This window comes from Zeus faber (genome assembly GCF_960531495.2).
Source record: "Zeus faber genome assembly, chromosome: 16".
Taxonomy (NCBI): Eukaryota; Metazoa; Chordata; class Actinopteri; order Zeiformes; family Zeidae; genus Zeus; species Zeus faber.
In genome coordinates, this window is record NC_137202.1 from 21,293,748 (window position 1) to 21,311,117 (window position 17,370).

At 48.2% G+C, this 17,370-nt stretch overlaps 1 protein-coding gene across 1 annotated transcript in view; it reads left to right on the top strand.

Annotated features, from left to right (window-relative positions):
* Positions 1 to 1,375: 1,375 nt before the first annotated feature.
* Positions 1,376 to 17,370, top strand: part of pcnx2 (pecanex 2) — a gene marked incomplete at its 5' end in the record, with an annotated part of 34,099 nt that continues 18,104 nt past the window's right edge. Inside the window, 19 exons of the mRNA XM_080016430.1 lie at positions 1,376 to 1,528; positions 4,556 to 4,758; positions 6,426 to 6,543; positions 6,717 to 6,795; positions 8,170 to 8,696; positions 9,065 to 9,259; positions 9,987 to 10,457; positions 10,564 to 10,723; positions 10,825 to 10,972; positions 11,218 to 11,360; positions 12,276 to 12,354; positions 12,467 to 12,602; positions 13,610 to 13,752; positions 13,860 to 14,013; positions 14,611 to 14,643; positions 15,536 to 15,707; positions 16,058 to 16,168; positions 16,268 to 16,359; positions 17,166 to 17,275. Coding sequence (XP_079872556.1) covers positions 1,376 to 1,528; positions 4,556 to 4,758; positions 6,426 to 6,543; positions 6,717 to 6,795; positions 8,170 to 8,696; positions 9,065 to 9,259; positions 9,987 to 10,457; positions 10,564 to 10,723; positions 10,825 to 10,972; positions 11,218 to 11,360; positions 12,276 to 12,354; positions 12,467 to 12,602; positions 13,610 to 13,752; positions 13,860 to 14,013; positions 14,611 to 14,643; positions 15,536 to 15,707; positions 16,058 to 16,168; positions 16,268 to 16,359; positions 17,166 to 17,275 — 3,227 coding nt within the window. The remainder of the gene's footprint in view (positions 1,529 to 4,555; positions 4,759 to 6,425; positions 6,544 to 6,716; positions 6,796 to 8,169; positions 8,697 to 9,064; positions 9,260 to 9,986; positions 10,458 to 10,563; positions 10,724 to 10,824; positions 10,973 to 11,217; positions 11,361 to 12,275; positions 12,355 to 12,466; positions 12,603 to 13,609; positions 13,753 to 13,859; positions 14,014 to 14,610; positions 14,644 to 15,535; positions 15,708 to 16,057; positions 16,169 to 16,267; positions 16,360 to 17,165; positions 17,276 to 17,370) is intronic.

Sequence of the window (17,370 nt, forward strand, 5' to 3'; positions counted from 1 at the left end):
ATTATATATATATATATATATATATAAATTAAGTTATTTATATATATGTCTATATGACTATATATATGCGCTTGGTTTAAGTTGAACTTTTCAGTGTTATTACAATATATTGCACAGTTTGTTGAAAATATCCATCTATTCCTCATTATATTTATTTACCCACTATTTACCCATTATATCATATGAATCCATTGTTCTCCTGTATACATTAAAATGCTAATATTCTCCGGTGTGGAAACACAGTGCCAGTGGTGAATGTGATGATGATGATGAGGAGGAGGAGGAGGAGGAGGATGATGATGATGATGATGAGGAGGAGGGGGGAAGGAGGAGGAGGAGGGATGGAGGGGGGGGGGCATTCATAAACTAAAGCTGCGCATCTGTACATAGACCCGTCATGAAAGGTTCGGCTCTTTTTGGAGACTCGGCTTTCGCTCGCTCACTCATGTGTAAAGATTCGCGCATTTTCCCGACTCTTCGTACGGTCGATTCAGTTGGAATAATGCAGGGTGAGCACAACGGGCGACAGTCAGAGGAGTCGGTTCGGCTTTGTTGGGCGCGGAATTCTCGCCAAAAATAAAAATAAAAAACAATTTAATTCTGTCACAACAAATAATGATAAAAAGAAGAATGATGACTGTGTTCCTTAAAAAAAAAAACCCTTTGCCTGATTATTTAAAAAAAAAAAATCTATGATTTATGCTTATTAATTTTGACTGACAAAGTGCAAAGTGTGAATCACAAAAAAAAGCATTCACTTCCGTCGAAATGTTTTTCAGTGGAATGCAAAAGGTAAAGCGGCCACATTGAGTCTGAATGGTGCCAAATGCCTGTTATTACAACATCGGAGTGACTCCCGACTCCTGATCATTTGAAAGATTCGCTGGGAAAGAGTCGTTCGCCATTCGCGCGTCGCTGGTACACAGGGAGAGAGAGAGAGAGAGAGAGGGGGGGGGGGGAGAGAGAGAGAGAGAGAGGGAGAGGGGGGGGGGGAGGGGGAGAGAGAGAGAGAGAGGGAGAGGGAGAGAGAGAGGGGGGGGGGGAGGGGGAGAGAGAGAGAGAGAGGGAGAGGGAGAGGGAGAGGGAGAGGGAGGTAGAGAGAGCTGCACGGGGATGGAGAACAGGACAAGATGTGAACCGCGACGGTAACGGACAACACTGGGAGGGGGCGGTTGAGAGGACGGCGGGCGAGGGGGGGAAAAAAAGCCCCAAAAAAGCATGAGAGAGAGCCCGTTCCCTGTCTCAATCGCCTCAACATGGAGGCGTAGCGGCTCCACCATGCTCAAGGACATCCACCCGCCGCTGTAGCCATAGCAGCAGCAGCAGCAGCAGCATCCACCCAGCGAGAGTAAGGGAGGAGGGAGGAGGGCGAGCGATGGGATCCCACGTTGTGCAGACCCTGCGCCAGGGGGTCTGGGCATCGCTGACCGGGGGCTGGTACCACGACCCGGACCAGAACAAATTCAACAATTCCTGCCACCTCTACGTGTGGATTTTCCTCCTGATGCTGCCCCTGTCCCTCCACCTGGTGAGTTTCAATTTGGGGACTCGAGTCCTCTATTATTACACCTTATAATAGAAGTCCCTCTATTAATAACGCGCCAATTCAGAACACCACCTATGATGATGATGGTGAGGATGATGATGGTGATGATGGTGAGGATGACGATGGTGATGATGGTGGTGATGATGGTGGTGGTGGTGAGATGGTGGTGAGATGCAGGACGGAGAAGGTGCGTGGTCTTCCAGCCCGATCTAGTTCCGTCTGCAGCCTCCCGTGCCAGCCCCTCTGCCAGGGAAATAGCCACACCAACGCAACACGACACAAGCCTGCTGGATAACAGCAAAAAGGAAAGCGTTCGTCTGTCGCAGTATTTCCCGGCATGCAGCGACCCGGACGCATGGCCGCTCCTGGCCCTGGGTGGAGGAGGAGTGCGCGGGGGGACGTGGAGGCGTGGGCAAAGATAAACACAGAGGCCGGAGTGCTACTTTGCATCAAAATACACGCTCCCGTCCCGTCCCGTCACCCTACAGTCCGTTCTTCCCCAAATGTGTGAAAGCATTGTGCTGTAGCGTGACGCCAACGATCTATTTATTTGATTTTTTTTTTTGCCCAGAACGCTTAGATAAGAATGGTGTAGAGGCCTTTTACTGAAATAACAGTACAAATACCATTGGCATTTCTGTTTAAAAGGGTACAACGTAGAAAAGTGCTCGCTCTTAAATCTATTACAAATAAAAGTAAGTGCCACTGCACTTTGTGCTAGAGAGCCACTCCTCCTGATTACAATTTACAAATATAGCTGCTGGCAGCAATAGGGTAGTCTGCCCTTCGTTAAAGTTCAATGGACGGGTGTGCTTTGGCTCTCTGTTCCGGTGTGTTTTGTGACTGCAGAAGTTCATTCGTTCCGGCCTGGTTACAGCGTAATGCTATGATGGGGCGGTGTTTGCGGCTGTGGGTGGTGTTCCCAATGCCTCAACTAACGGCGGTTGTCATTCTAAAGTAGGGCTGCCTAATTACGGCTGAAATGTTAATCACGATTATTTTAGTCAATATTGTGATCGCGATTATTCATCCATTTCGGGGAACAGAATTATTTATGGCACTTTGTAAATCAACAGAAAAGTGCTTTCACAATAATATTGTATTTTATAAACCTATAAACAAATAAACTCAAATGTGCAAATCTTTGACTCAAAGTAGGACTTTCTTCACATGAACTCTGTCATCTTAAGGCTGTATATGAATTTCATCCAAACAAGACGGTCAGTTACATTACACCTGCAGTTTAGTTGCAAGAAAAAACCTGCCTCCCCCCATAAAGTTCTGACATCAGTTACATCTGCACGTGCTGCCATCTTGGTGAGGTTCCAACTGTTGTCCCATCACTAGACTGCAATGCTTTCATGCGACCTTTGCGAGCCGTCATTTGCGCATGCGCGAGCATTGCAGCGATGATAAAAAATACAGTATCTGACTAAATTATTCCACAACAATGGACCGATCTGGATCACACTTGGATGACGGCATGTCAGAACTTCCCTGAAAACACATTTTATTAATCTTGTCTGTGAGTGCGTGGGATCCATGACGTCCACACACCACTGACGTCAGTTTTTCATTCACAAAAGCAATAGGGCTCCTCCTTCGGGGCTGGACCCCTAATGAAATAGTATTAGGGTTGTCATAGTAATTTACTTATTAAAGATATCGACTCATGAATCATTGATGAGGAATCCTGAATCAGCACTTTGATAGATCCAGTCCCTGGTTAAAAAAAAAGATAATATCAATAAAGTAAAAAGTGTACAGATATGGATACTTGAAAAAATACTTAAGTACAGTAACAGTATTTGTACTTGGTTCCTTTCCACCACTAGCTAGTCCCTTCGTAGATGAGGGCTTTGGTGCAAGTATTTCCAATTTTGTTTTCTGGTACTAGTCGGTATCGCTGCTCTGAACTCAATAGACAGACAGACTGGAGGTCTTGTCAGCAGGATCTGATGTTGCATTTGGTAAAAGTCCAATGATGCTATAGAAGAAAAAAAACACCCAGTTTCAAATGAGTAATTCCCCTACTGTGTACGGGACACAAGGCTAAATAGGCTACTCGTGTTTCAGTACCGTTTAGATCTTTTGTTGGGTAAACAAGATGAAACGAGATATTCCCAAAATAGCCCTTTCACGGGGGGGGGGGTCGGGAAGGAGATACTATACAGAGGTGAGCGGAAGAAAGAGGATTCATGTTGAGGATCACGGATCAGATCCTCCAAAATAGAAACGATAAACACGAGTGCATTTGTGCAGAGTTTTCTCGTCAAATGCGTATACTGAGCCAGAATCGGCACAGGAGTCTGGCTTTCCTGGCCAAGTATGCTCACACATACAGGGCGCTTGACCCTGGTTGTCAGTGACTCAGTTTGCACCCAACCCACAGTAAAATGTCATGAGTAGTAAATAAAAGTAAAGAAAAGTGGGAAGAAAAGTGCATATATACACACGCACATTGCCTCACAAACCTTTAGGCGCAGGATATCGTCTTGCGGCGCATCGCTTTATGTGATGCCAATATCCAGAAAACAAATACCGTGATCAGAGTTTTCCATTCGGCAAAGGCATTCAGCCTTTGGTGTTAATGTTAGAATTGGGAAACAAGTCTGAGAGTAGGTTATATTTGCAAAACTATGCATACCATCATTGTGGGTGCCTGAAGACTGCCAACTGCGGTTATACTAACACCTATCAACAGGACGATCCGGTTAACGGGATGTCTGTGTCCCCTTCATAAAGGTCTCTGTCTCTAACTCATAAAGACGCCACCTCTCCCAGCATTGTTGGAAACTCTCTATAACGTGCTATTTCGTTTGGATCACACACATGTTTTATTTCTTCTTGATAGACTGATAACTTTTTGTTTTGCTGAAACGCGTCCTGAAGCTGTGGCGGTCATCTCCCCATCGCTGCTGGCGGCACTTCAATACTGGTCTTCCTGCTCTCCGCCCTCCCTCCCTGCCCCTTGTTCTCCCTCCCCCTCTCGCCGTTGCCCCCGCACAGGCCCTGCCCCCCACCACCATGGCGCTCAGCATCTACTGCACGTCCATCACCGCCTTCTTCATCCTCATCAAGCTGGCCAACTACAGGCTCCACCTGATGTTCGACCAGGGAGAGGCCATCGTCCGCACCAGCCTCTCGGACCTCAGCAAGGGTCCCGAGAAGAGGAGCAACGCCTCCGATTCCTGCCTCCCCGCCAACATCAGGTCAGAACCGTACACTGTTTGTAGGTATATGGGCAGGAGGTGCGGCAGTGTTGATAAAACTTCGGCTGAAAACGACTATTTTCCATAAGTTCCCGGCGGCTAGAGAGAGAGAGAGAGAGAGAGAGAAAGAGAGAGAGAGAGAGAGAGAGAGAGAGAGTGAGCGAGGTCTTGCGCTGAGATATCTGACCTTCGTTGAAATGTTCCACACTTCTTTATGCACAACAGTTTTTAATTGCACGTGTTTTCTTCAGGGTGTAGGTATCCGATATGAAGGGCATGTCTATCGATTTCAAATGAACACATCGCAACAGACTTTACAGCTAGGACTCGCACCCGACACCTCTCTAGGGGCCAGATCTACCTGCAGCGCAATTGGTACCCGTAATCTGCATGGTTTTAACCAGGCAGCAGCTAATTACACAATAGGGGAATGGGGCCGCCTTCTAGTGGGACCTCTGTGTGTGAAGCGGAGCCTGAAGGGGCCATTTAAGGTTTGTGCAACAAGGAGCCCAGGCGCGGGGCTGAAAAGAGAAGACGAATTCAGCGATGCTGAAATGGAAATATTGATCACGGGAGAGCAACAAAACACTGAAACCTTTGGAGGGACACGGCGTCCTCGGTGTCATTCCAAATATAATTTGGGAAGCTAAACTGACCGTTGCCCGTGAAATGAATGGCACAAGAGTCGCAGAACAAACCCAGCTACGTGTCCATGTTGAACCGGATTCGAGATCGCATATGAGGTTCAAGGACGCCTTTGATTTTTCCCCGGGCGGTAATTATTGCGTGACTGCCCGATCTACCTTGTGATGACGATTCCTTTTTCAGGGTGGAGGGTGGAGGGCGGGTGGGGGTTGGGGTTGTTCCATCGGTGCATCTTCTTCATGGCAATTTGAGATAACACCCTCCAGGCTGCTGGATGAATAACACGGATGGTCCCCGGTAACAGAGCAGGAGTTGGGATACATGTGTCCCTCTCTGTCCATGTCCTCTTTATGTCCTTCTGCCGCTACGTCTCTCTTCCCTCCCTCCGTCCCTCCCTCCACTTCCGTCCTGTTCAGAAAACAAACAACTGTTGAGGGTTGGTGAGTGGTCTTGAGCAGGTGTCTCTGCTCTGCGCTGAACAGACAAAATAAAAGCGCAAACTCTCCCTTCCCTGCTTCTGAAAGCATGTGGCCTTTCTCTTACCGGTGTTTTACTTTGAAAGACAGAATTCCAAAAGAGGAATGGAGGTCGCGCATCTCCCGCTGCTATTTCCGCACTCAGCCGGTGTTCCGTTTATCTGAGTTTTTGGGTTTGTGCGACTCAGTATTACATTTGATCAAACGCCTGCACGGGTTTTCAACACACAGCTACAAACAGATAATCTCTTAACCTCTTTTCCTCAAAAACGGTAAACTGCAAAGCTCCGCTGAACCTTGCGTTGAAAATGCGCAGATTTGGTTTATTTAGAGTACAGCAGATTTACAGTAGAGGGTCTTTTGGGAGATCCTTTGATTTTTGTCCCTTTTCAAAGCCTGTCAAGGTAGTTAAAATGTGACAGCTATTGATATATGGACTGAGCCCCATAGAGCAAAATTCAATTTGTCTAATTCTCTATCCCCCTCTCCCTCCCTCCCTCTCTCTCTCTCTCTCTCTCTCTCTCTCTCTCCAACTGTCCAATTTAGGAAGAGCAGCACAGTCCCCGACAGCGTTGCCATGACGATGCTGGCTCGGAACCGGCCCAGTCCGGTGATCCAGGTTACGGTGAAACAGACTGAAACCGACCCGGGACTGATCGGAGTGGTGAATGGATTGTTGATGTTCCTAACAAGTCTATTGATTGACTGATTGATTGGTTGATTGATTGGTTGATTGATTGGTTTATCAGTATTTATTAGTTCAAGGACCCACATCGAACTTCTGCTGTAGTACTTAGTGACATACAGTGCATTTGCTGTGTTTGACCGTCTGCCCAGGATGCTCACCTCGCTCTCTCTGTGGATTTCATTCCCACGCAGGAATGTCCAAAACCCAACGAGGCGAAGGACACGGAAGGTAATTGTGCTTCAGTTGTCGTGATCCCGAATCTTACGATCCTAAGTGATGTCAGGATCCATGTTTTGTGGGCAAGAAAATTCTGTCCGATTTAATGGTTTTGTTTGTTTAACAGTGCGTTTAATGGTTTCGATGCGTTCAATGTCCCGTGGATCTCTGTTCCTCTTGTTGACCCCTCGTTCCCTTGTTCCCTAGTTCCCTAGTTCCCTAGTTCCTTACCTGCCTGTGTCCCATAGGCCATCTCAGAAACCTTCAGTACTGGAAGACCTCTACTGAAACGATAGAAAGGATGGGAAAATTGGAATCTTAGCTGTTTGCCTCGTCTTATCACGTGTGTTTGCCTGACAGTCGGCGAGCAGCGATTGACAGCTTTGTTCCCCGGCGGGTGATTAAAAATAGAACGGCGCTCTAGTGCGGCGTCTAATCGGGGCGTCGGAGTCATGGTGGCGGTAGACGAAAACTTGGAGAAACTCTCGAAGAAAACGTGTTCAGAAATGCCAGTGCGGTTGCTCCCTTGGCGGCGTCCTGCACAGTGTGGGCTGATCACGCTCGCCGGCTGCCAACTCTCTGTCTTTGTAAATATGCCCAGAGAGAGAGCGAGAGAGCGAGAGCGAGAGAGAGAGAGAGAGAGAGAGAGCTGCCAGGAAACGACTTCCAGTAAATTTACGACCTCGTGCATGAATGATTTGTCGGAGAAAGGTCATGGACAGTGCAGTTATCACCATCTATGATACGCAATCCATCTGATAACCTGTCACGTTAATTTGAACCGGTTGGTAGCACTGACTGTGGTTTGTGTAAAATACTTGTTTGATTCAATTATTTTTTGGGGGTTGGATTATTTTGCCGATGTGTTTTAATATAGCCAGAGTCATAGCTCCCGTTAGTTTAATATGTTGTGAAAAATGAATCTTGCCAATCTTGCCAGAAACCGCCGTGAAAGTTATGCATATGTCCTACCTTGGAGGAAAAGTCCACTCTGGATCCCTGCTCCGTCAGTAGAAAAGTCGGTGATGAAGGCATCTATTACTGTGCACGCTTCAGCTTTTTGCATGACCACAGAAGAGCAACCGCTAACCTTTCTGCTGTGGTTCCACTATCGATAGTTTTCTGCAGAGATTGCTCAAGCCAGCCCCAAAGGGAAACTTTAACAGTGGTTATTACGCAATTGTTATTACACTACTACAGTTATTACACTATTATAACGCAACTATTGCACACTATATGATATATCAAACACTATTACACAAAAGAATAGACAATGCATAAAAAATAAAATTGTTAATCCCAATTTGTCTGATGAGTTACTTTAGATAAGACAAGTTGAATGTTGCTTTGCAGTGGAACACGAATCGCCTTTCCATTCCGTTTCAGGCCAGTATGAAAGCGCTGTGGAAGAAGTGCCTGCAGAGGGAGGTCTGCACCCCAGCCGAGAGCTTTCTCCGGAGGACCTGTCCAGCCCCAACCCGGACCACGCCACCCCGCTGCTGCAGGCCCAGCAGAGGCCTCCGTCCCGGGCCGGCAGGGAAGAGACGTCGCGGCCTGGATCCTCCACCGACGGCGGGAAACAAGAGGTGGAAAGGACTGGGACGGGGACGGATAGGGAGGAGGCGAACGTCCAGAGCCCTTTGACAGAGCCTTACAAAGCGCTGTCGGAGCAGAACAGACCTGCGGAGGGAGAATTGGACAAGGAGAGGACGCTGGAGAAAGAGTGCGATGATGTAGAGACTGCGGGGAGGGAAACAGTGGATGAAGGTTTTCCTTCCTCCAAGGGAAGCGACGGGGAGAGCGCGGAGGAGAGCGAGGGGCACGTGGGGCCCTCAGATGCCAACAATAACTCACTGGAGACGCCTCAGGACAACGAGGAAGACCTCGCGGACGGCCCCCAATCTCCCGCTAGGGCGGATCTCACAGACGTCCAAGTCCAAGTAAGTAGTTAGTTGCCTGGCACTTTGCGGCTCTGCACTACTAATGCCGTGATGTTTGAACAATATTAAAAGTATGCATTGACTATTATGCAAATTTGCATGTGTAAAGTGGATTATTTTCAATATAGAAATAGAAAAACCAGCTCAGAGGGGAGTAAATATCACAGGTCTGACTGTGGTGCACCTTGTTGGTATTGTAACTTGTCCGATCCAGATGAAAGTAAAGGTCTTTGAAAGTCATATTCAAAAGCATTAACCCTTAGTCTGAATGTGTGCATGTAATATTCAGGGAAGACAGCAGAAAGAACCCTTACTCCCGTCTCTCTCTGCCGTTCATCCAGACTGAGCTAGCAGAGGAAACATATTGTTCAGATGAGATTGCGGTAGTTCTGATAGATAACTCCCGGGCCGGGCCCGTGTCGTCTCGCCTCGACGACAGCGACACGGTGAAGATCATCATCACGATGAGCTGCGACCCGCAGACCGCCGCCCAGCTGGAGGAGAGCGTCAAGCAGAGCCTGTTGGAGAACGTACAAGTAGGATTTGGAGTTGCTTCCACATGCGCCGTTTTCTCGCCTCGCCACCATTTTGTAAAGTGGAGAGCTATCCTGGAATCAAGACTGATTTCTGTCCACAGCATGCAAAAGATTCCTGAGGTTGGCTGCTCAATCAGTTTGTTCCCTGATTTAAGTTTAGATGGCAGAACAAGCCAACTGCGGATGATTTGCGCATGAGCTCATGTCATAAAACTGAATGACTCTTTTTTTTATTGAGTGACTCGTCGGGAACCGGATCTCAATGGAGATGAACTTTTCATCACTGTGCGCCAGGCTTTTTATAAACTATTACTAATTATAAAGGTAGACCTCCTAGCGATAAAATCATTTCAAATCCGTGTCATTATATCACTTTATTTAATATGTAGTCGTATAATAAGTGGGAGAATGTTACATATATTTAGTTTAACCCTTTACATCTGCTCGTACGTCCATGCATCCACTCCAACACCCACCACCCTGGGTTTTAACTTTTAAACACAATTAAGAAATGATTTATTTGTGGATGGAGATATATATTTATCTTTTTCTGTTTTTGCATTCACTCATTTTTCAGACGGATTCGTGGATTTTTTTAGTTTTATGTATGAATTGTGACACAGAATTCCTTCCATACTAATATATATTATATCTGCATGTGTCGTGCTATATATGAGCAAAAGATCAACAAACTTTCTTTGAGTGATTTTTTTGTGTGTCCGTCCAGGCCCAGAAAGAGGCCGGGGAGTTTCAAATCAAGATCCCCGTCATCACCTTTGACTCCCCGGAAGAGGAGCAGGAAGAACGGGAAGCGGCGGGATCGGAGGACGACCTCACCCCGAAACAAACGCAGGAGACCGCCCAGAGCGAAGAGTTCCACTTGTGTTGGGAAACGACGAGTTCCGAGTCGCCCATGATAGAATGTCCCGATCAAGACCCGGAGCGCCTCGGCCCGCAACCGGCCAGCGACCGCATGCAAAGCCCGCAGCTGACCAACGACAACAGCTCGTCGGGCATCGACGTCCACTCCCACCCCGACGACTCCGACGCTCCAGAATTGAACGTGGACTCGGAGGGTTTCTTGCGTTTGCCGCCTGCGTTGGGTCGCTACGGGCCGGGAGGAAGGAGTCACATCCGCGGGCTCAGCATGGACAGCGGGAAAGACGCGGTCCTGCTGTCGGAGCGCTCCCGAAACACAGTATGTGGGCGCTTCGGCTTTGTACGCTTGCCGTCTGATTAGCCCCGTAGATCTAATGATAATTCAGTCGATCCATCAACCATCCATCCATCGGTTTGTCTTCCAGACCACCATGACGAGCTCTAAGTCGGATCTGGAAGCCAAAGAAGGCCAGATTCCCAACGAGTCCAACTTCCTCGAGTTTGTGTCTCGGCTGGGTTCCCTCAGCACCAGAGCGGGCGGCGACGAGGCACGCAGGATGGAGGAAGCCGGAAATGGAGAGGAAGGTGGGCGCTCGAAGGCATCGTTCAAGCCTAATTCGCGGGCCTGAACCAGCCCGGTGTGAGTTTGGGGTCTAGCTTGAATGTTTTCCTCGGTCCATTTCCAGAGGAGCTGACGGCCGCTCCCAAACCAGACGAGGCGGTGGCCGAGACAAACACAGAGAGTCTGCACGAGAGATCCAACCCTCCCAGCAGTTTTACCGACACACTGCAGACTGTGCCTCCCACACGCATCCCCATCGTCTCCCCTGACAGGTGCACGCCATTTAAATGTCACTTAAAACATTCAAAAAAGGCAATGTATACGCACAATCTTTGTGATACCCTTTGCCGGCCTCCAAGATAACTATCAAGCTCCCGTCCTTCAGATTTCTTGAACGGGCGTTCTACTGTATGGCTGGATTTTAATGGGTAGTTTGATCAAAACATTCGGGACTTCAGGCACTTTTTTTTGGAGCGCTTTACACTCGGTTTAAATCAGCTGCCTGTTCTCCATCCAGTCCCCAGACAGACAGAGAGAAGGACCCGGACTACGACTCCTTGCCCTCGCAGACCTCCCAGTCCGAGAGCTCGATGCTGCAGGTCATCTGCAGGCCAGAGGCCACTAACAAAGAAGAGGCGTACACCTTTCACACTGTCCATCGTGAGTAGCGTCATTGGGCTTTTTTATGTTTTTCATGTTGAACTTGCAAAAAACCCTTTAAATACACATCTATAGGTTAGATAAAGCCATGAAGTGAAGCTGCATGTTGAAAAGTTTACAAAATGCAAAAAAAATATTGGTGTAAATAAAGCACCCTTAAACAGGCATTATCAACATTGGGGTCTGGTTGCCTTCATATGCACATGGGGGTCAGGGGGACATTTCAAGACTCATATATTGATTTCTGGGGAAAAAAAAAAAAAGTTTTATAGTTTTTAAATATCAGCATTTCTGCGTCGATGTGGAGCTCCCTCCATGCTGCGGTATATAATAAAATACACAATATTACAATATAATAAAAGTAGCCTATGAGTGTGGTGTGGGGATGGTGTGGTTTGAGCAGCCACACCTGTCCTGGGTCTAGGTAATTGGGGCCCAGGATCAGAGTGGCTGCATGCCTGTTACTCATTGGTTGGTCTAACAAGCAACAGGTAAAACCCCCATCCCCTCACACACTCAAGAGAGGAGCGCTTGTCATGACCTGCTGTCCATCTGCTCCTGGGCTGATTCCACCTAACCCACACTCTACGATAAACTTGTGGGTGACGTGTGGCAGGTGGAACTGCCACAATGAGATACTCAAATTCACATTCACAAATTCAAATTAATGAGAAGTGCAATGACAATGATTCTTATTTATCCTCAGTCTGTTTTTCATAATGCCTAAATGTGAATGGTAACACTTCAAATTGGTGGCGCTGGCTCCAAAACACTCGCTAATATGCTCTAAATGGGCTGTATTGCTGAATTTTGGGATGCAAAAACGGGGTCATGGGCCAAAAAAGGGTTGAGAACCACTACCCTAAATACTCTTTTTGGCTTTCTAAAAGTAGTCTTCCCTGCTTGCCTCAACAGGAGACCGGCCTCGGAAGCTGTATGCAGAGCGGGCTCTCAACCTGCCGCTCGGAGCCGAGCTCATCACCGGCAACATGTGGTACTTCTGTCCAACTTCAAATGAATTGCTTCGTACCCTTATTTCCAAATGACCTTTTTTTTCCCCTGTAATTCCTCCTCCTTCAAACCTGACGTCGTCGTTCAATGTCCAGTGACCTGCTGTCAACGTCGTCCAACTCGGAGTGCCAGGACGGCCTGGTGGGCGGCCACTCAGACTGCCCGTTCCAGCGCCGCATCATCCCCGCCCACAGGCTGCGGCCGCGCAGAACGCACCCGGAGATCTTCCAGGTACGCGAGCCCGTCCACCTCCCGCTCAGCCCCCCGCGCCGGGGGACATTGCTCCGCTCTGCCCTTCCATTGCGTGGAGTTCCGCTCAGCCGAGCGGTGCGCTTTAATGGTCCTCTCCTCTCCGCTTTGTCCTTTCGTTTCCCGATCCCGCTGTGATTGTGCTTCCTTCCCGCTCTCCGCCGTATTCCCTTCTGTCCTCCCTGGAACTGCCAAGCCCCGAGCCATTAGTCTTTGGAGGCAACGGCGTGAAGCAGTCGATGCAAAACGCGGGGATTTCACCTCGTTCTGTCTCCCTAAACGTGATAAACTGTCTGTATCTGCGGCGGCCCGGAGGACGTTGGTGCAGTCTGCAGCCGTAGCCATACGTCAAATCTGAGACAGGTCCGACTAATAGCGAGCGCCGGGTTCAGCCGCATCGACTAAAAACCCCACTCGCTCTGTTGCTGAGTCATGGATGTAGTACTCAGAGTGTGGGGATGTACGTGAGCTGCTTTTTGCACAGGATTTCTGACTGTTGCAGTAATTCATGCAAAATCAACCAATCTCTGCAATATTTGTGAGAGCTTTTCCACTTGACACGGGCGAATCAACAGAACTTAAACTGGTCGCCCCTTCACCGAGAAGACATAGCCTCCGTCAACGGAAGTTTATCTTACCGACTCATTTGTGGAACGCAAGCATCTACAATGATGTTAGAAATTAGGAAAGATGAGTACTAAAGTATTTCCAGTTGTAGCTGTGATATAGGAAGTGATTGCGTGACTCTTTCATCATTGGTGGTAAGCCTAGGTAAACTTGCAATTTCTGTAAATTCTCGCAATTATGTAAAACTTCACAAATTGCATCGCAAGTTATGAGAAAAGCCGCTGCAAATTCAAGCATTTCTGGTCGCAACGACAGAGAGGGAAAAAAAAACAAAAAAATGTCTTTATTTTCTTACTTATGGATGATTGTGATCACATTTATAGGACATTGTGCATATCTTTGTGTGTGTGCGGGCGTGTCAGGAGGAGGACTCTTTGGACGAGTCTTCCGAGACGTCCACGCAGGAGAAACCAATCAGGAGGCTCTACTACAAACTCAAACTGTTTCCCGGGAAGTGGGTCAACATCCTGTACGACCGCCTCACCCTGCTCGCTCTGCTGGACAGGTGACCCAGCAGCCCCGCACGGCGGCCCCCCCTCCCCCACCTCCCTGTCGATACGCGTAGACCGGGGGTGAAATGAAGAGCTCCTCCCTCTGGCTGTGTCCGTGCAGGAACCAGGACGTCCTGGAGAACCTGGTGGCAGTCTTCATGGCCTTCTTGGTGTCCTTCCTGGGCTTCCTGCTGCTCAACCACGGCTGCTTCCAAGACTTCTGGGTCTTTCAGTTCTGCCTGGTCATCGCCAGCTGCCAGTACTCGCTGCTCAAGGTAAAAAAAAACACACACACCACGTTTCTTACTTACTTTCCCGCCCGTCGCCCGTCGCCTTTTTAATCGCCAACAATGTCACATTACACATTGCTGAGTCGGCGGTAGTGTGTAGTGGCCTGAATCCACTTTTTTTTTCTGACAATGCGATCGGTCACGAGAGGATTTAAAACTGAAAGAGCAAGGTTATAGCTTTAGTTGTAGTAAATTCCACCACACAACAACATTTGGCCATTTGAGTAACCGTGGTTATCTGGTGAACGCTGATACTGAATCGATGGAGCTCAACGGATTGCCCCCCTTACCCGCCAACAATCAACAATAGACCAATCATCAGTGAAAGTCAAACAGTGAAAATATTATTTCACTACGCTCTGTTGTAAATGCCCATCTGCCATGTGCTCACACACTACCTGCATTTATAGCTGCATTGATCTGATATGCTTTGATTTATTTGATTTGATTTGATTTGATTTGATTTGATTTGATTTGATTTGATTTGATTTGATTTGATTTGATTCGATTCGATTTGATTCGATTTGATTTGATTTAATTTAAGTGTCGGTGATGTATTGGTTTCTCCTTTTTGTTTTCCAGAGTGTTCAACCAGATGCTGCCTCACCAACACATGTGAGGTTACATATCTATCTCTCTGTACCCAGCTACCCACCCACCCACCTACCTACCTACCCTCCCACCTACCTACCTACATACCTACGTACCTACAAACCTAGCTAGCTACTTACCGACATACTTACCTACCTAACTGCATACCTACAGTTCGTACTTACCTACCTACTAACATACCTACCTCCCTACTTACCTACCTACCTAACTGCATACGTACAGTACATACTTACCTACCTACATACCTCCATACCTACCTCCCTACTTACCTACCTAACTTTGTATCAACAGTACCTACCTATATACACACCTAGCTACATACTGTACCTACCTAACTGCATGCGTACACTACCTACCTACTTATCTACCTAGATACCTACCTACCTACCTAGCTACCTACTTACCAACATACCTACCTACCTAACTGCATACCTACAGTACGTACTTACCTACCTACCTACCTACCTACCTACTTACCTACCTATCTATCTACCTAACTTCATACCTACAGTACCTACCTATATACATACCTAGCTACATACTGTACCTACCTAACTGCATGTGTACAGTACCTACCTCCCTACTTATCTACCTAGATAGATACCTACCTACCTACTTATCTACCTAGATACCTAACTACCTACTTAGCTACCTAGATACCTACCTAGATACCTACCTACCTACCTACTTAGCTACCTAGATACCTACCTACCTACCTACCTACCTACCAACTTACCTACCTAAATGCATACCTACAGTACCTACCTACATACCCACCTACCAACATACCTACCTCCATACATACATACCTACCTAACTGCGTACCTACAGTACCTACATAACTACCTAAGTGCGTACATACCTACCTTCATAAGGATCTATCTTATCTATCCAGGGCCACAACCAGCTGGTGGCCTACAGCCGAGCAGCCTACTTCTGCATCTTCTGCTCTCTGATCTGGCTTCTGGAGCAGCTGCTGCGCAGGAAGGACCTTCCGGTCTCCAACCTGTATGGGGTCACCATCGTCTGCCACGACGCGCTGCACTTCCTGCGAGACCTGCTCATGGGTACGGAGACACACAGCCAGGATGAGTAAACCCACGCTACTCGAAGATGTAGCTGCACGCAGACACACACGGGCACGAGAGAGAACCACGCTGGCCATTAGATGTGATCAACAACATAGTGTGGTCTGACATTGAATCAGTTTGGATTTAGGGGGTTGGGAGCCCCTGATGTTTACACACAACACACATCAGCAGCTTGATCTTCAAATTTGTTTGTTTCTCTTCTCCGTCATCATTCCAACCATTCGCCTGTGTTTAAACACCCCCGCATTCCACCATGGTTCTTCTACTGGATACCTTCAGCTTGAAGGCGCCATTTTCTTGCCGTGTCATGTTTTTTGTTTGCTCAGGTCTCACATACTGCTTCCCCATCACCTTCCTGGTGGGCCTGTTTCCCCAAATCAACACCTTCACCATCTACCTGCTGGAGCAGATCGACATGCACTTCTTCGGTGGGACAGGTGGGTACGGCAGCGATCCGCCCCGTCCAACCCAGCTTGTTCCCAACGCGTCTGTGGACGTCTCGAGAGGCTAAGCCGCCCCATGCCTGTGTGTTTCAGCCGCTACGGGCCTCCACTCCGCAGTCTACAGCATCCTCCGCAGTCTGTTAGCGCTGTCCCTGCTCTACGGCTTCTGCTTCGGAGCTCTCAAGGTACGACTTAACAAGGTTTACTGTGGAAATAGTGGTAATAAAGCTGTGTGGAGAGAGCGAAAGAGAGAGAGAGCGAAAGAGAGAGAGAGAGAGAGCTTGTGGACAATGTAAGTATTGACTCCTCTCCTCTCTCCCCTCATATTGGATCAGTGCAGAACAAGTGCTCCCAGGCAAGGCAGGCTGTCGGCTGTAGAAATAGCGGGGAATGGAGAGCTAGGTTATAAATAGAGAACGCACTGATAGAGTGAGAAAGAGAGACTGCAACAAAGCGCACAGGGCCGCCACTGTAGTCGTCCTTCATAAGCGACTAAGCGGAGGCAGCGGGGGAGCGACGCGGCGGCCGCCGAGTCTTTTAAGTGGACGCGCACCGAGGGGCAAGCGGGGGGGGCGGGGGGGTCGCCCCATTGTGTGAGGAAAATGTCAGGCTCTTTTTCCAGGCTCAGTTCCCCGACGGGGTCACCCAGCGGAGAGATCCGTCGGACGTTGCGACTCGTTCATCGGATTAAGTTGGTAGAATGCGAGACCGAGCAACGGTTACAGAGTCCAGAACGAAGACGGGTGAACTCTTCTGCGTTTTGGAGTGACTCTGGACGCCCGAGCATTTGAAAGCTTTGTTCAGAACGCCCGAATCATTCGCCGATCTTGCATCACTAATTGTGTTCGTGGCGGTACACCTCCAGATGTAATGACAGAAAACTATTATCTGTATTAGGGAAGACAGCAAAGTTATCTTAAACACTCTTTTATTAAGCCTGTACATATGAATGTGTGCTGACGTGTGTGTGTGTGTGTGTGTGTGTTTTTAGGAGCCCTGGGACGAGCAGCACACCCCAGCCCTGTTTTCGGGTTTCTGCGGACTCTTGGTCGTTTTCTCCTACCACCTCAGCCGCCAGAGCAGCGACCCCTCTGTGCTGCTGTAATTATCCCGTTCTTACATAACTCATTACCAAAGGATACTTCAAGCAGGTTTAAGAGACTGGTGGGCTTTAAGTGAGCAATCGCCGGAAAAAA